The sequence below is a fragment of the Rhinolophus sinicus genome, chromosome 15 (genome assembly GCF_057876585.1).
Source record: "Rhinolophus sinicus isolate RSI-liver-muscle chromosome 15, RSI-T2T, whole genome shotgun sequence".
In the NCBI taxonomy this organism is placed as follows: domain Eukaryota; kingdom Metazoa; phylum Chordata; class Mammalia; order Chiroptera; family Rhinolophidae; genus Rhinolophus; species Rhinolophus sinicus.
The window spans coordinates 83,463,904-83,481,980 of record NC_142515.1 but is presented as its reverse complement, the minus strand read 5'-3'; the positions used below and the strand labels follow the sequence as shown (position 1 = coordinate 83,481,980).

The 18,077-nt window shown below is 51.1% G+C and overlaps 2 protein-coding genes and 2 non-coding genes across 4 annotated transcripts; 3 read left to right on the top strand and 1 right to left on the bottom strand.

The window, feature by feature from the left end:
* The first annotated feature begins 1,454 nt into the window (after positions 1-1,454).
* GDF15 (growth differentiation factor 15) lies at positions 1,455-4,443 on the top strand. The gene is made up of 2 exons (XM_074337877.2): positions 1,455-2,056; positions 3,555-4,443. Exons 1-2 carry the CDS (start codon positions 1,774-1,776, stop codon positions 4,196-4,198), a joined length of 927 nt encoding a protein of 308 aa, XP_074193978.2. The 5' UTR covers positions 1,455-1,773; the 3' UTR covers positions 4,199-4,443.
* On the top strand, positions 3,127-3,200 carry TRNAT-GGU (transfer RNA threonine (anticodon GGU)). The gene has a single exon. It is a non-coding gene; the product is annotated as a tRNA-Thr (tRNA).
* A 919-nt stretch (positions 4,444-5,362) lies between the features above and the next one.
* On the bottom strand, positions 5,363-9,304 carry LRRC25 (leucine rich repeat containing 25). Its single transcript, XM_019736861.3, has 3 exons — positions 9,149-9,304; positions 7,794-8,590; positions 5,363-5,787 (listed from the first exon to the last, which is right to left on the bottom strand). Exons 2-3 carry the CDS (start codon positions 8,579-8,581, stop codon positions 5,646-5,648), a joined length of 930 nt encoding a protein of 309 aa, XP_019592420.3. The 5' UTR covers positions 8,582-8,590; positions 9,149-9,304; the 3' UTR covers positions 5,363-5,645.
* Positions 9,305-10,860: 1,556 nt separating this feature from the next.
* Positions 10,861-10,967, top strand: LOC141573017 (U6 spliceosomal RNA). The gene has a single exon (XR_012498602.1). It is a non-coding gene; the product is annotated as a U6 spliceosomal RNA (small nuclear RNA).
* The last annotated feature ends 7,110 nt before the right edge of the window (positions 10,968-18,077 follow it).

The following is an 18,077-nucleotide window of genomic DNA, read 5'->3' as shown; positions in this document are numbered from 1 at the left end:
AATGTGGAAACAAGCCAAAAGACTATCAATGGATAAACAAAATGTGGTGTAGTCATACAATGGAATATTACTCGGTCACTGACAACATGCTTGGAAACAGGCTGAGGGAGAGAAGCCAGACACAAATGGCCACATAGTACGTGATTCCATTTATATTTGTGATATTGTGACTTACAGTAAGAAATATATACTTGGTCTTCCACCCTGTCGCTGTCACAGAACACCTAAAACCCTTGGAATTTCCTGTGAAGAGAGTGAGAAAGATATCTTTTGTTAACGAGGCGACTTTTGGAAAACAACCTGAAGATGGCGTCCTGTGGCCAGTGGAGCCAACTATGTGATTGGAAGGTGGAACCCCTTCCCACCCCTGACCTCAGTCCCACCCCTGACCTCAGTCCCACCCCTGACCTCTCATGAGGGGAAGGGAGAGTCACTGGAGGTTGAATCAGTCACCAATGGCCAATAATTTAATCGATCATGCCTGTCATGAGGCCTCCATAAAAATCCAAAAAAGGATGGGGTTCCAAGAGCTTCCAGGCTGGTGAACATGTGGGGTGCTGGGAGAGGGGTACACTTGGAGAGGGCATGGAAATTCCAGGCCCCTTCCTCACATCTTGTCCTGTGCATCTCTTCATCTGGCGGTTCTTATCTTTTGTATCCTTTGTAATAAATCGATAACCTAGTGAGTAAATGGTTTTCCAAAGTTGTCTGACCTGCTCCCTGGCAAATTAATCTAACCAAAGGAGGGGGTCATGGTAACTTCCCATTTATAGCCAGTAGGTCAGAAGCACAGGTAACCTGGACTTTGGATTGGCATCTGAAGAAGGGGGTGGGGAGGGGGTAGTCTTATGGGACTGGGCCTTGATCCTATGGGATATAATGCTGTCTCCAGGTAGATAGTGTCAAAATTGGGTTGAATTATTGGACACCCAGCTGGTGTGGGAGAATTGTTGGTGTGAGGAACCCCTTCCCCTACGTTGGAAACAGTGCAGAATTTTAATGTAGAATGTCCAGAATAGGCAAATCCATTGACAAAAAGCAGATTAATGATTGCAAGGGGATAAAGAAGGGGGAATGGGGACTGACTGCTAATTGGGTCAGGGTCTCCTTTTGAGGTGATAAAAATATTCTGGAAAAGATGATTGTATAACATTGTCAATGTGCTAAATGCCACTGAACTGTTCACTTTCAAATGTTGACTTTCCTGTTCATTTTCTGTGGAGTCTCCTATCTGGGAGGCATGAGAAGCCACCCAGTGATAACCCCCAAGACATCTAAGGAGGTGAGTGGAGGGGGCTTCAGAGAACCGCCCACCTGCCCCAGGTTGCACTTTATGGCTCTTTGGCCCTTTCTGCTCTGCGTTGTTGAACACCTTCAGCCTTTGGCCCTAACCAAATAGGGAAGACAGGGAACCGCATGGGGGAAGAAGGCCACTTATGAAGCTCTCACTATAGAGTTGAGCACCTAGTTATTAAGTCCTCTCTGAGAAAATCATTCTTCTTACCAGCCCACCAAGTTGGGATGATATCCCCATTTCACAGAAGAGGATATTGAGGCTCAGAGGCGGGTGGGTGTGGGGGTCCCCCCAGCTTCCCCGGGAGCACCCCCCCAAGCACCTCCTCCTGAAAAGCAGCCTCAGACCCTGCCCAGCTGTGGTCCCTGGAATGTTTACTGTGCATCCACGTCAGGCGGGGGCGGACAAAGTCCGGGGACTATAAAGGCCAGGCTAGCAGCGTCCAATCAGTCCCAGCTCAGAGCACAAGGAGCACAGCCATGCCCGGGCAGCGACCCACGACGCCCTGCTGCTCAGTGATGGTGATGCTGCTGCTGACGCTCTCATGGCTGCCATCAGGACACGCCGTATCTCTGGCCCAGGAGCACCTCCCGGCCTTCCCAGAACCCTCAGACGTGCACTCCAGTCCGAATGTCTCCACATTCCAGGAGTTGCAGAAACGCTTCGAAGATTTGCCGACCAGGCTTCGAGGGAACCAGACCTGGGAAGACTCGAACCCTGACCTCATCCCCGCTGTTCAAGTCCAGATACTCACCCCAGAGGGTGAGTGAAATCTCAGACATACCCCGCACTGTGCGCCCAGGCAGCTCCCATCATCTAACCAGTGTTTCTGAGTCATAGAGCATGTTGCCGAGCCTCAGTTTCCCCATCTGTGAGATGGGCAAGAACGTTCCCCACTCGAGGCTGATGGGGGAGCTAGCGTCCCTGTTTGCGTCGGGACAAGGCTAGACTTAGCCAATTGGAGATGTTACACCTCCTCGGATAGCAGATGAGGAAACTGAGGCCGAGAGAAGCCAGCGACTCTCCAGAAGGTTCACAGAGCCAGGAGAGCCAAGAGATGACGTCCCGCAGGCGGCGCGGCCCCTGTCCTTGGATGTAGCTGGGGTTGAGGGTGGGTGGGATCCGGGACGAGAGATGCAGGAGCGGGCGGGGGTGGGGGGGGTGGGGGGGATAGGAGTGGAGGAGGCGGGACCTAGCAGTGCGCAGCGATGGGCAGAACCGACCCTGGCTGGTTCCGAATATGATGTAATCGCGCGACAAGGCACCGCTAAGGTCACAAGTGATAGGTGCCTTGAAAGAGGGGAGGGAGTATTTTCGCGCCCTCCACGGTGGTTCCAGGCTGTGGAGAGAGCAGAAGGAGATCTGGGAGGGGTTGGGGAGAGGGTGTCAGGTCAGGGGGTGTCTGTTATCCGGTCCTAATCCCACTGGTGCTGTGAGAACCCAGGTAAACCTCTTGCCCTCTCTAAGCCGAGTGAGCAGGTGGTGCTCAAGCAGCAACTCAAAACCCAGTCCCCATAGTATCCCTAACGCCTGTACCAGCCTGGGGACCTGCGAATCCCAGGGAGCCTGGTACCCTTCGTTTCTCAGGTAGAGAACAGAGACCCAAGGAGTTGAAAACAGAATGACTGGTTGCTGTAGCCCCAGTGCCAGGCACTTAGTAGTCCTTCAATAAACATGTTTTTGTTTGCCAGCAGGAGGAGGCGGAGTCAGCGGTCCAGCCCCAGTCTCTCTAAATATCAAATATGTATTAATTCCTGCAAGGACAGAAGGTGCACAAAAAAATGTATACACATTTTAAGAAAGGAAAAAACTGTATTAAATTACGCTGGGGTGGCCGGTTAGCTCAGTTGGTTAGAGCGTGGTGCCGGTAACACCAAGGTTGCGGGTTGGATCCCCGCATGGGCCACTGAGTTGCGTCCTCCTTAAAAAAAAAATTATGCATAGGCTGATGGTAACCACTTTGAGCACCTCTTATAATTGCAGAAGTCAAATGTAACTTGTATTCATCTTTTGTTATCAGTATATATTGACTATTACAATGTTAATACAGTTTTTCCTTTCTTAACATGTATATACATTTTTTGGGCACCCTCTGTATTTACTAAGCACCGTCGTGACTAGGCAGACAAATCCCTGCTGAGATTCTAGTAGGGGAGATGAAATGTTACACAACCAAATAAAACAGGGCGGTGCCTGGGCACCCCCCACGCCCGGCACACAGTAGGCTCGTGGGTGACTTACCTTCCTCTCTCTCCCACAGTGACAATTGGGCCGGACTCCCACGTGTACCTGTACATCCCCTTGGCCAACCTGACTATGGGGCTCCCCACAGCCTCCCGCTTGTATCAGGCCCTGCTCAGGCTGTCCCCGACAGAGTCGGGCTCGTGGGACGTGACGCGGCCGCTGCAGCGTCACCTCGGTCTCGGAATCTCCCCCGCGCCTGCACTCCGCCTGCACCTGCCAGCGCCCTCTGACCAGTGGCTGGCAGCGTTGCCTTCCGCACAGCTCCGGCTGGAGCTGCACTGGTGGCCACGCGCCGGAAGGGGGCGCCGCAGCGCACATGCGCACTTCCGGAACCGCTGCCCTCTCGGAGAGGGGCGCTGCTGCAGCTTGAAGAACCTGCGCGCGTCGCTCCAAGACTTGGGCTGGGAAGGCTGGGTGATATCGCCGCGCGAGCTGGACTTGCGCATGTGCAGCGGCGCGTGCCCGAGCCAGTTCCGTTCGGCTAACATGCATGCGCAAATGCAGGCGCGCCTGCACCACCTGAATCCCGAGGCCGCGCCTCCGCCGTGCTGCGTGCCTTCCAGCTACGAGCCGGTGGTGCTCATGCACCGGGACAGCCAAGGCCGCGTGTCACTCAAGTCCTACGACAACCTCGTGGCCAAGGACTGCCACTGCGTATGAGCGGCCTTAGGGCTTCACTGATGGCACTTGTGCAGTGTAACTGACCTCAATCCTTGCCTGTCGAATGGGCTTGTGGGACCTGAAGTACCTTATTCTAACCACTGATATCTGCCCCCTCTCGTCCAAACCTCTGTATTTAAAGTTGGTATTTATTATTAATTTATTGGGGTTAGCAGCCTGGGGACCGAAGGGCTGGGGAGGGCTGGTGCCTTTATTTAAACTCTGGTAATAAAAAGGAAACTGTCTGACCTGACTCCTGTGATGTCCAAATAGAGCTGGAGACTTTGGGAAGAGCCCGCCCCTCCGTGGCCTCAGTTCTCACTGGGGATCTGGTATAGGGGTGAGTGGGAGGGTTCAGAGAATGGGCAACAGGGCGTTCTTGGAGATGACAGGTAATTGGATGGTGCTTCTGACACCAGTGGGCCTCAAGGACAGCCTGGGACATCGCTTTCTGTCTCTGTGATTCTCTAGCTCCCTGTTTCTCTGCTTCTCAGCATCTCTCCTCATCTCTCAGTACTCCTGTTTCTGAACCAGTTAAGATATTTTGGTATATTAGAACTAAAACAGATTTAGAGACCAATTCTAACACCCTGTTTTACAGATGGGGTAACTGAGGCCCGGAGAATCAGGAGTCAGGACCTGGACCTGTGCCTCCTGACACCCTGGCCATAGTTTTGCATCTGTATTAGGATGTTTAAAAGTGAGAAAAAGAGGAAGGGGATGGCATTCTGGGTGAAAGGAATGGCATGGAAAATAGCTTAGGGAAATGAAGCCATTTCCATCCCAGGAGGGAGGTGGGCTTGGTGGGGATGAGGCCCAGACCAGAAGGGCAGAGCGATGGGAGAGGGCAGTGAGGTGGGCAGGGCTAGATCAGGCAAGCCTCAAGTACCAATCTGAGGATCCAGGGGCAATGGGGAGCCATGGTGGGTGTGTGAGCAAGGGAGGGGCACACTCTCAATTCCTAAGTTACAAAGATCCCTCGGGGGTTGGCACGGGCTGCCCTGGGGGCTGAGTCTCGATACCAGGTGCCTGGGAAGGGGACCTGAAAGAGACAGAGGGGAGGGACCAGGGTTGGAGAGAAATCCAGGGGTCTGAGATAGAGATCTCCTCTTGAGAGCTCAGGAAGTCCCCACCCAAAGGAACTCTCTCCCTCGGAGCCAGCAGTCTTGTCAGCCCCACAGTTTTTATTGAGCTCTGTCTGCAGACCAACCGGAAGGTGACAACGGAGTTCACACCTTGAACCTCCTGTATCTGTATTGGGGTCTCTCTCCTCTTCCCCTTCTAGCCGTCCAGGGGGTTGAGGAACAGAGCAGAAGGCTGGGCAGGGGGCTGCAAGGATAGTTCTTCTCTGTTCCCATTCCTCAGATGGGGAGACTGAAGCCAGGGGAGACCCGCAATGCCCCGAATCACCGGAAGGGGGCAGGCTGGAGTTGAGGCCATCACAGGCTCAGCAGCCGGCTATCACATACTCCTCTTCATCCAGCGGGACCTGCCCTGGGAACTGCAGGTTGCCATAGACAGGCTGGGAGGCCTGGCAGAGGTCTTCATAGTTCATGTAGAAGTCACTGTCCTCTGAAGGCTGGTGAGTGCTGTGGGGAGAAACAGACAGGAGGGGAGGAGTACTAGGGGTAGGCACATCAGCTTTGAGGGGCAAAGAAATTTCAGGATGGCCCAGTCCACTCCTAACATTTACAAATGAGGAAACTGAGACACAGGGCAGTGTTCTCCCAGCCTGCAACTTTCTCTGAGGAAAGGAAGTCGGGGGCAGTGAGTCAGGGAAGATTCTGTGGATTCAGCATTGTTACGCTGAGATCCAAAGACTTGAGCATAGTAGCATTTTTTCCTTCCTTAAAGTTGAGATGGTTGCCCATTTTTCACATTAAAATCTAGACTTCAGTTTCTTCTTGGAAAACTGGAAGCTCTGCTCATACCATTCACATGGACACAAGTGGCTGGGCCAGTGTCTGCTGCTTTAGGTGGGAGATGTTTCCACCATGGTCCCTGAAGCAGCGGACTTTGTGGTCTCAATATAAAAATAAGTCTTGGGTGGCCGATGGCTCAGTTGGTTAGAGTGCGAGCTCTGAACAACTGGGTTGCCGGATGGATTCCCACATGGGCCAGTGAGCTGCGCCCTCCACAACTAGATTGAAGACAACAAGTTGCCGCTGAGCTGCTGGAGGGGGTGGCCGGATGGCTCAGCTGGTTAAAGCTCTCAATAAGGTTGCTGTTTCAATTCCCGCATGGGATGGTGGGCTGTGCCCCCTACAACTAAGAATGAACAAAACAGCAACTGGACTTGGAGCTGAGCCGCTCCCTCCACAACTAGATTGAAGGACAGTGACTTGGAGCTGATGGGCTCTGGATAAACATACTGTTCCCCAATATTCCCCAATAATAATAATAAAAAGCCTCTGAGCCTTAGTTTCTGCATCCATAGAATTGGTAGGAGAGGAGGTGCTTCTTAGAAATGTCTAGCTATGGTAGGCAAGACCCCCAGGGAGGAACTTTCCCACCTCCAGAACTACCTAATCCCATCTTGGGTTCTCTTATAACAAAGGCTACTTTAAGTGGTGTCTATCAGTCATTCACAATGTAGCATGATTTTCTCCAAAAACGTGGTTGTACGGCAATGGACAGGATTGGGAGTCAGAGTTTCCTGCCTCTGCTTCTGACTTAACTGTGTGACTTTGGGCAAGTCTTCCCCTTCCTCTCAGAGCCTACCTTTCTGTAAAATGTAGGGTAGGAATGACACCTCCAATCCTAAATGCTTTTGGAAGAGACTGGCCCTGAGCCCTTGGTGACAGTGAGGCAGAGGTGAGCATCAGAGTACCAGCTGTCTTAGCAAGCCCAGTTCCTTCAAATCCCTACCATAAACCACTTCTGCTTTTAAGCCACATATATTTGCATCTGCTTTGCATATTCTCTCATTTCTCATCAATAGGCTCCTACCAGCTTCTCCAAATGTGGATCCCACCACTCAAACCCAGCCAGGACCCTTTTCCCTTACTGCCTGAGTCTGAGCTCTGATGTCTTGCTACCTCTAAACCCATTCACAGCAGATTCTCTGTTCTCTCCCACCTTGTGGCATTTGTTCCTGCAGGTGCCTCCCCTTGAAATTCCCTCAATTCCTCATCCAACCAGGAAGAGTTGAACACATCTATCTAAGCCCAGCCAGATCTAGCGGTGTCGGGGCTTTTTGCGGGGAGACGGACACAGATGGCTTTCTTAGCATCTCCCACATGTCTAAGGCAGATGGGGAAGGGCTGTCCCCATTACACAGAGATGGAAATGGAGCTTCAGGGACTGCTCTGGGTCACAAGACATCTGCGCCCAGACTGTTGACCGCTACCACAGAGCCCCCATTCTGCCTGGAGCACTTGCCTTCTCTCTCCCCTTTCTTGGTGACCAGAAACTGGGTTTGTATGTCATGAAGAGGGGGCTGAAATTATTCCCATTTTACAGGTAAGGAAACTGAGGCCCAGAGAGGGGAAACTACTTGCCCAAGATCACACAGCCTGCAAGAGGCAGAGCTAGGATTTGAACCCTGGTTGTCTGGCTCCAGAGTTTTGCAGGCAAATGTGTGTGAGTCACTCACCCGTTTTTGGTCCACTGATGCCCGACAGATGGCTGGCCCATGAACATGTTCTCATAGTCAGACGAGGGGCTGGGCAGGGTGGCCGCTGGCTGCTTAGGGTTGAGACTCCGGCTACTGTACCGTGACTGCCGGCCTGGGCAGGGCCTGGAACCATCCTGAGCAGCAGACATTTTTCCCAGGTCCCGGCTCCTGGGTGCCCAGCTTGCCCGAAATCTCCAGGCCAGCAATGGACCAGCAATGGCAAGCACAAGGAGCAGGCTTCCACCCACCGCCAGTGCCCCAATGGTCGTTGGGGCCAGGACAGAGGTGCAGCTGTTGTTCTTCAGGAAGGTGGAGAGGTTGTGCCAGGCGCCAGTGCCTGGGTCCAGGCACTGCAGAGGCGGCCAGCCAGAGCAGTTGTCCTGCCGGAACTTATGCCAGGACTTGAGGACACAGGGGCAGTCAGCCCTCAGGTCAATTTTGCAGTGTTCTGCCAGCTTTGATTCGACATGGTCCAGGGGGTTGCCTGTCACATTCAGGATCTCCAGCTTCTCCAGGTGAGAAAAGAATAACCACGGGAGCTCTTGAAGGTTGTTCCCAGAGAGGTCAAGGAGAACCACGTGGCTAGCCTGCAGAGACCTGTTCTGGGGCAGGCTCAAGTGTTGACCACTGAAGTTCAAGCACGTTTCTGTGAATTCCCTGGTCCAGTCCGTGTCCACCGAGGACACATTGCAGGACAATCCCCGGCTACTTGGAGCCTGCAGCAGCAGCAGCGGCAACAACAGCACCCATGCTAGGGCACCCCCCATTCAAGCAACCTAGGCAGAGACACCAGAATCCAAGCCCTGACCTCAGCCTGTGGTCACTGTCACCCTCCCCACTTGAGTTTATTATTATTTTGTATTTATAGGTCAGGACAGTTCAGGCCACTTCTGGTAAGAGGCTGCCCCTCACTTGTTGTCCCTTTGATGCTTGGCTCCGGCCTCCAGCTCCGGAGAATGGGTACATAACCATAAGCCCGGAGGGCGGAGGAGACCCAACCCTGGCAGCCCCTTCCCCTTCTCCCAGGTGAGCCCCTTGGGCTTGGCCTAGTTCCCCAACATTTCGGGCGGTCTCATTGGCCAAGAGGATACCACATGCAAGTGAGCGGTTGCCCTACAAACTGCCCCGCCCACGAACTGACGGTGGCTGGGAGTCCTGGGCTGGAGTGGGTGGAGTGGAGGCTGTTGAAAGGGGGTCCTTTTGCCAGCTCAGATTTGCCGCCCCTGCACAGTACCCAGTTCTAGCCTCTGTCCTAGCTTTGTGGTCCCACCGCCACGCCTTTATCTGGGCGGTGCTGGAAGGCTCAAGCGCGGAGGGGCTGCGTGGTGGCTCACCTGGACGCGGGGCCACAGTGGCCCACACCTTCCTGGATCCTCTGTGGTCCCTGGCGCTTCGCAGACTCTGTACCCAGCTATGCGGAGGAAGAGGAACTGGTGTTTGGTGGAGCGCAGAGGATAAGAATGAAGAAGACCCAGAGAAGACCCGCCCCCCCTGCAAGGCCTCCAAGCCCAGGGTTCTCACAAGAGGGGGAGGGGTGTCCCACTTCCCTCTTGTGGAAACCCAGTTAACCCCCATTAACACCCCACAGACTGCTACCTCATCAACTCACTTCCTAGTCTCAGCTCAGTTGACTCCCAATCCATGCATTCATTTAATTATTCAACAAACATCACCCATCCTGGGCCCCCAAGAGGCCTCCGCCCTGGCCCAGTTCTCAAGGAACACCCAGTCTTGGGAGAGGACAGAGCTGGACATAGACACCCCCAGTTCCATGGAATCAGAGCAAGGCTAGAGAGAGAGGCAGAGTCCTGGAAGGCTTCCTGGAGGAGAAGACATTAAAACTGAGGCTTCAATACATGGGTAGAAGTTTGCTAAGGATTCCTAGAATCTATCTGCCTTTGACTCTCCAAGCTCCTAGCCTCCCCCACAGACTCAGTGTTCTCGCTCATATACAATGACACCTTCATGCTGGGGGTGGTCAGGGGGGTTCCCTGGGGGAGGGGACGTTGAGTCTGGGGCTTGGAGGATGAGTTGCAATGGCAGGCAGAAATGAATACATCGCAGATTCCAGGCAGAAGGCACAACAGGAGCAAAGGCCCTGCCACTTGGGAAAGCATGAGTGCTGGGATCTGTGGTTAGGAGTGGAGTGGCCGGGGATGTGCCGGGGGTGCAGGTGGGGGTGGCAGCACAAACCTTGAAGGCAGGCTGAGAGTGGGGCTTATTTCCAGAGCCAAGGCAGATGTGTGAGCAGGGGAGGGGCAGGGTGTCACGAGATTTATCTGGAGTGAGCCTGAGATCTGAAGGTGGAGAACTTGGGGAGGAGACCAAGGTCCTCTGAGGGATAGTGACAAAAGTGAGATTGAGTAGGGAGTGGGCAGGGGTGGGTTGGGAGAGGGTCTCAGACTCACTGGGGCTCCTGGCATCAGACAGATCAGGTTCAGTTCCATGCTATTCCCTGCCTCAGTTTCCACATCTGTAAAATGGAATAAATGCCAACAGACTTTGGGAGGCTGCTGTCCACTCCCTGCTCCCTTCCCTCTCTCCTCAGACTCTGCCCCTTTCCATCTCCAAACTCAGAGGCGTCAATACCAAAGGTTTTTTTGTTTGTTTGTTTGTTTTTATACCAAAGGTTTTGAACTGAGACTTTGCAGAAAGGGCTGCAAGTTGTTCCTCAACACACCCAAAGCTGCTCACTCCTAATAAGAAAATGCAAATCACAACTCTGAGATACCGTTTGTCTTCACCTATCAGATCGGCACAAATTCAAAAGTATGATAACACCGTGTGCGGGCCGGGCTGTGGGGAAACAGGTAACTCCACACATTGCTGGAGAAGCATCCATGGTGCCACCCCCATGGAAGGCATCCTGGCACAGGCCACCAGCATCATGAACACTTGTGCCTGCTGACCCAGTAATCCCACTGTGGCACTCTCCCAAATATCTGCATGTTTGCAAAATGACAGGGATGTGAACTGATGAAGGATAAACACAACACGTTCCACGCACACAGTGGAATATTACTCAGCCATAAAAAGGAATGAAGCTGTGCTCGCTTCAGCAGCACATATATTAAAATTGGAATGATACAGAGAAGATCAGCGTGACCCCTGTGCAAGAATGACACAAAAATTTGGGAAGTGTTCCATATTTTAAGGGTTTAGGAAGTACAAATTGGTAGTCACAAAATAGTCACGGGATGTGAAATACAGTGTGGGGAATATAATCAATAATGTTGTAAAGACTATGTAGGGAATCAGATGGGGACTGGGCTTATTGAGGAGAATCACTTTATAGATTATAAAATGCCTAATCACTGCTCTGTACACCTGAAACTATTATAAAATTTAAAAAAACAAATAAGTCATGGGGATGTAATGTCCAGCATAGGGAATATAGCCATTAATATTGGGTTAGCGTGGTACAGTGTCAAACGGTTGCTAGACTTATGGTGATCTCTTCTTTAGGTATATAAATGTTGAATAACTATGGTGTACACTTGAAACTAATATATTATTGTATGTTAGCTATATTTTAATAAAAATGTTAAAGAAAAAAAAAGGAATGAAGCACTGACATGCTACAACGTGGATGAACCTGGAAAACATGCTGAGTAAAAGAAGCCAGACACAAAAGATCACATAGTGTATGATCCCATCTATACGAAATGTCCAGAACAGGCAAATCCATAGAGACAGAAAGCAGATTAGTAGTTGCCAGGGGCTGGGGGAGGAGGAGTTGGGGGGTGACTGCTAATGGGGATGGGGTCTCCTTTTGGGGTGATGGAAATGTTCTGAAACTAGATAGAGGTGCTGGTTACACAACATTGTGAATGCATTAAATGCCATGAAATTGTTCACTTTAAAATGGCTAAAATGGTAAATTTTATGTTAAGTGTATTTTGCATAATAAAAAAAAGAGAGAAGGCAAAAGATGATACGGCTATGAGATGGTGTATTGCAGCAATGTTTGTTATATATAACAAAAATGGAAAAACCTAAGGGATTGGTTAGATCAATAATAATTCATGCATCCTGGGTGGTGCCCCAGAGTTATGAAAATGAAATTATAGATCTCTGTGAACCAGTAAGGAAAGATTCATTCCTTTCCTCCACAAACCTTTGTGAAGCTCCTACTGTGTGCCAGGCACTGGGCTAGGAGCTGTGGATACAGCGATGAATAAAGCAGACAAAATCCCTGTTCTGTGGGGTTCTTGTAGCTATCAGGGAAACAGGCGACAGGCAGGATCCATCACAAAAATATGTAACAGGTGTTTGGGAGTGATGCAGAGAAAAATAAAGGTGAGAATCCAGCAGGGAAGGTGGTAACTTTTTAATGGGAAGATCAAGGGAGCCCTTATTAAGAAGGATAAAGGAGCTTATTAAGGCAGGAGATGGGGGAAGGGCATCCAAAGTATGGAACAGCCTCTGCAAAGACCCTGGAGTGGAAGCTGGCCTGGGTGACAGCAGATGTCTCCAAGAGAAAATGTTAACTGAAAAAGGCAAATGTCATGCTGGGTCTCTGGTCCCGCTCCCCACATAAGAACGAAAGATACAGTGAAGCCAAAAAGGAACACCAACGGAGCCATAGATAGGGGAATCATACCACTATATTCTCGCTGGCATCTGGGTAGGAGACACAGGAAGCAGGAGCCACACTATCCGTAACCTGCCGTCCACGTCTCTGTCAACCAACCATCCCCACTTGCTAGCTGCAATCCACCCTGCTAACTGCAATCTGAGCTTGCCAGCTCAGCCACCATCTTCTTGCCCCCATTTTCTGCTAGTGTAGCCACGGCAGTTATATTAGTGGCCAATGACTCACTGGTTACAGCTGTCGGCCAACTAGCCACAGCTGATGGCCATCCAATCACAGTTGATGGCCATTTACTACCTGAGCCAGCACCTTTCCATGTGAGGCTGAGAGCCTGGAAACTGCTCTCTGGGGCTCTGTCCCCACAGCAAATCATCATCATCATCTAGATTTCATTTGCCTAAAACAACTTTGGATGAAACACACACACAAAAACACAAATACCTATAGTAACCTCTTAGTGGGAGGTAGATGGGAGGGAGAACCACACTGTATACAATTTAATATTTTTTATTTTAGGATCCTATCATTTCATGTGAATGCAAATTGTAGTCAACACATTCAACTAAAACACTGAGATCGTTGGGGCGGCCAGATGGCTCAGTTGGTTAGAGTGGGATCTCTGAACAACAGTGTTGCCAATTCGATTCCCACAATGGCCAGTGAGCTGTGCCCTCCACAAATAGATTGAAGGACAACTACTTGGAGCTGATGGACCCTGGAGAAATACACTGTCCCCCAATATTCCCCCCCAATATTCCCCAATAAAAATTTTAAAAACCCAGAAAAACAAGAAACACTGATGGCAGCAAGCACACAGAAGACACTCAGGAAGACACTCAGGCTTCAGGCCATGGGCCTCAGGACAGGTGGCCATCCCCCACACCCCACGCCGTGGGAAGACTTGGCAGCGTCCAGCACTGAAGCTTCTTAGAATAGGAGGAAATGAAGAAATGAGGAAGCACCAGAGACTTGGGCTGTGGGGGAGGGGGGAGGGAAGAGGAAAGGGGAAGGGGCGAGGCAGGCCTGGGATAGTGAGTTCTGGAGGTGTGTCTGGGGGAACTGGGGGCTGGGAGTTTTGTACATCTGGGGGTTCTGGACTTTGGAAGCCTTAGTTCCTGGGGCTTAGGGGTCTGCAAATTCCTGGCATCTGGGGGCCCTGGGGTCTGGAGCATATTGGGGGTCTGGAGCATATTGGGGGTCTGACGGGCCTGGGGTCTGGGTCTCCTGCTGCAGCCTCAGCTGCCTCTTCTATGGAGGAGAGGGAGCTCTGGGCTCCGCTGACCCCCACCCTGGCTGAGGAGAGCCAGAAGCTTCTGGAGAGCACATCTTCATACTCCCTCTGCTGCCTGCCTGACACAGGGTGAGCAGATCCCCAGCCTGAGTCCTAGGCAGGGCCAGCCTGTCAGCACAGAGAACTCCAGAGACCCTCAGAGAGGAGCAAAGACAGAGATACACAGGGAGTTCCCTGGGGCAACCCAGCCACAGGGCCACCAATGTGTGGCCCCCTCAATTCAGCCACATTCTCCCAACACCTTCTGATCTCCTTGTGCCCACCTTGTGCTGGGGGAAGTCTCAGTCTGGGCTCTGTCCCCAGGAGCCCCTAGACTCTCTGGCCCAGCTCCCTTCTTGGCTTCCTGCCATCTCCATTCTCTCCTGACAGCCTTTGAAACTTTGTAAGTCCCAGTCCTGTCTCCCACATGAGAGGGTGGGGTGCAGCCTGACCCAGCAGGAAAGGCCATTTAGGGGGTGTGGGGATCTTCAGGCATCTGAGGGGCTCTGGAGCCAGCAGGTCAGGACAGGAAATAAGTGTGATAACCAAGGGCTGGGCTGGGGCAGCAAATCCAACTTGGAGCAATCCTGGAACTTGGGCAGATGTAGGCAACTGCAGACAATCCATGCATTCGTTCAGCAAAAGACGATTGAGAGCTGCTTGGCCACTTCATTGCTGTGTGACCTGGGGACAGTACCTTAACCTCTCTGTGCCACTCCTGGCTTCCTCTTCTTAAAACGAGGACAGTAACCACCATGTAGGGTGGCTGTGAAGGGCTAGGAGGCAGACGTGAACGTGAGCACGTGTCTGGTGCTGGGAACATGTATGACCAATACACCAGCTGAGTGTCCCATGGAGGAGTAAACGATGGTTCACAGATGCACAAAATTCTAATTCAGAAGGTAAGCCTTGATTTTTTGATGATGCAGAAAGACCTTATTTGAGGTTACATGGCCTCATTGGTTACAGTAAAATTTGAGAAGCCACTGAATACTTTTGGGAGGGGTTTGGGCAAACAAAATGTGACATTTAGGCGAGTGCGGTCAGCAAAGGTGTTCCACCTGCCAGATAGCACTTTTGCTGCTCTGGCCACGGGAGGCCACACTGCTGGCCCCCAGGGCTCTCCTGGAAGCAGCCCTGAACCACAGATGAAATAATTGATTTTAAACGCCCCAGTTCCTGGTCCCTCGGATAGGGCATCTATGAGGCGCAGGCGCTATGCGGTCTCCCGGGGTGGGCGTGGGTGGGGGGTTCCCTGGGAACCCAAGACCCGGGGAAGTTGCTCGCCGGCGCCTCCTGCAGGGCGCCTTCTCTCCTCACCGCGACCAGGGCTTCTGGGAGTGACCTCCGAAATAATTATGTTCTTGAGTTCGGGTCATAGGGCAGCTTCTCCGAGTCGCAAAGTAATATAGGTGAAGTGCTATAAGGAAATACCGTAGGGTCTCGTTTATATATGGAATCTAAATAAACAAAATAAATGAATAAACAAAACAGAAACAGACCCATAGATAGAGAAAAAGTTGATGGTTGCCAAAGGGGAGGATGGTGGGGGGATGGGAATAAAAAAATGATAATCATTTATTTCACAATTTAAAAAATAACGCTATACAGCAGTTAGAATGTAAAAACATTTTAAGTTTATTATATATAATTATGTAAGTAAATATATAAGTATATAATATATTAATATATAATGAAATTTATATAAATAAATAACTTTATTATAATATATAATTATATTTCATTACAAATAGCAGCAGCCAGGCACTGGCTATTTAATTATTATTAAGTGATGTAATCTTCACAATAGCCCCTTGAGATAAAAACTGTCGTTGCTCCCATTTTAAAACCTGGGGAACTGAAGCCCTGTATGTTTGAATAGCTTGCCCAAGGTTCTACAGCCCTTGAGGGACAGCTCTGAATCTGTGTGGTTGACCATGAAGCTCAGAGACAAGCCGCATTGGTCTGCATCTGCCTGGAAGGGTGTGCAGAGCCTTTGCATGGCACACAAGTGACTCTCCAGGGTGCTCGCGGATGCACAGATGGGGGCTTGACTTCGTGATACCTATTGCCTGGGTGTGTGGGGGCTAAGGAGTGTATTTAGCTTTATTTTCTGGGTTTGATTTATTTTACTTTTGGTAAAATTTCATTCATTCCTCAAATATCTATTGAGCGCCTACTGGATACAGCAGACCTCCTGCCCTTAGGAAGATGACATTTCGGTGGAGGAGATGATGAATCGTAAATCAGCAAACTTAAAGGAGGTTAGGAAATAATAGTGCTGTTGAGAAATAATTACACTGAGTGTATGGGGTATTCAGACAGCCAGATAGGGCGGTTGATAGTTTGGGGTTTAGTCAAGGAAGGCCTCTTGAAGGGAAAAACAAACAAAACAAAAAAGACAAAAAAGGAAAAAAAATTGCAGGTAAGAGTTCAAAATGAGAGCAAGATTTTTTTGGGGTAGTGGGAGAATTGGATGATTTTTTTCTTTTTTTGCCATGAAATTATTTTATACATAAATATGTAAACATATATTTGGATGCTCTCTTGGAGGCACGGGCAAGGTCAGTCAAGAGAAGCCAACTAGATTCTAAGCCTGAAACGTGGGCTCTCAAGAGCTGCTCCAAAAGGGCACCAGGGAGCCTGCTGGGACCCTCAGGAGTTGGACCTGCGGGTCTCTTCTGCCCTCGTGTGCTCATGCTCGGGACTGCAGGCGCGGGTGGCTTTGGCAGAGGTAGAAAATTGGTTCTTCCCTCTTCTGACCCGCCCACACCCCACCCTGGCCACAGGAGGGTCATGACAGTCTGTGTGGCCCTCACGCTGACACCTCTAAGGACACTGGAGGCCTCAGACCCCAGCATAGAGGGGACATTGAGAATTTTTAGTTCATCATCAGGTATTTATTAAGTGCCTACTGTGCTAAGCCTTGTCCTAAGCGCTAGGGACACAGCATTGAAGAAAGCATTTAAATTCCCTGCTATCATGGAATTCATGAATTACAGAGAACATGGCAATCAACGTGTAAAAACAAGATTTTCAGGAAAATCCAACAGGACAATGTGACCCAGAACACTGCAGGGCCTCTCTAAGGAGACATCACAGGAGCTGAGGCCTAAAGGAGGAAGAGAAACCGATCATGCGGAAGTTGTGCCAGGCAAGGCCCTGTGCAAAGGCCCTGGGGTGGGAATGAGCTGGGTGCATGCAACAGAATCATAGACAAAAAGTGCCCAGTTTCTGGTGCTTTAGCAAGCATTCACTCCTCATTGTTGTTAAGCTGAGGGTCCCAAAAGGGGCAGGGGCAGAAAACACTCCTCCTGTATATCCCAGAGGGAGAGTGGGACCTTAGGATGCAATGGAAATGCTTTCCTCCACCACAAGAGGCTGGGGCTCTAGCAAGAGGAGGTGAGGGAGGGGTGCTGCTAGGGCACCCCAAAGTGGGACCTGGTGCCTCTACTCTTTGCTATGTGTCCTGGGGCAAGTTGCTTTCCTGTTCTGACCTCTGTTTTACCTGCAGAACTTTCTCTGCAGCTATAGACTCCCCCACCTCCATTCCTTTCTTCCCTGCCCCTACCCCCCAGGCCTGAGGTTCCCATAAAGTGCCTCCGATTTCCCAGGGTAAGTGTCCCCAACCCAGGCAGGACACTGAGGGCACTTTGGTGAGTGGGGTGCTCCTTCTGGGCCACCCACATGACTCCCTTCGTGCCTCTCTGAGCCTCAGTTTCCCCATTTGTAACATGGGGATAAGAAATGCTGCCTCTCCCATGAGGTGCTGGGTACTTAGGTTCCAGATGACTAGTTTGATTCTGGATTTCAAGTGCTTGGCAGAGGGAGTCATGGAAAGTGCTGGAGGCAGGGCAGTGTGCGGGCTTGCGGAGGATGGACAGGGCGCAGGGCACCTGTATGTTGGGCTTGGCTGAGGTTCAGTTGGCTCCTGCTCAAGGCCACACAGCAGGATAGGCGCAGCCAGGGTTCAAACCCAGGCCTAGATCCTCCATCTGAGACTTCCATTTCCAGGTGACCAGTCTTGGCATGTAATCCCCATTTCAGAATACTGAGGCTCCAAGTGGTGGCTGGCTCTCCAAGGAGTCCATGCTGTCTGAATGACCCTCAGACTGCGCTTCTTCCCCCCCATTCCCCCCCCCCCCCCCCGCGCGACTGGGGACCCTGCTCCCACCCCTTCTGGGCTGGAACTCCCACCCAGTGCCCCAGCCCACCCCTGTGCTCACCAGCTGCTGTGGCTTCTCCACTCCTGTGTTGTTTGGGTTTTAATTTTTGTGTTGCAATTAGAAAATTACCCATAATTACAGCTCTGAAAGGAAACGTCTCATGGCACAGACCCTGCTCCCAGCTGTGGCCCCCTCCAATGCAAAGGCTAAGGAGGGCTAGAGGGCTGCAGGGG

Excerpts from the sequence above, each read along its gene's own strand:
- GDF15 (XM_074337877.2), top strand. The coding sequence starts at position 1,774 with ATGCCCGGGCAGCGACCCACGACGCCCTGCTGCTCAGTGATGGTGATG. Across the intron at positions 2,057-3,554 it reads CCAGATACTCACCCCAGAGG|TGACAATTGGGCCGGACTCC; the intron begins GTGAGTGAAATC and ends TCTCTCCCACAG.
- LRRC25 (XM_019736861.3), bottom strand. The coding sequence starts at position 8,581 with ATGGGGGGTGCCCTAGCATGGGTGCTGTTGTTGCCGCTGCTGCTGCTG. Across the intron at positions 5,788-7,793 it reads CATCAGTGGACCAAAAACGG|CACTCACCAGCCTTCAGAGG; the intron begins GTGAGTGACTCA and ends TTCTCCCCACAG.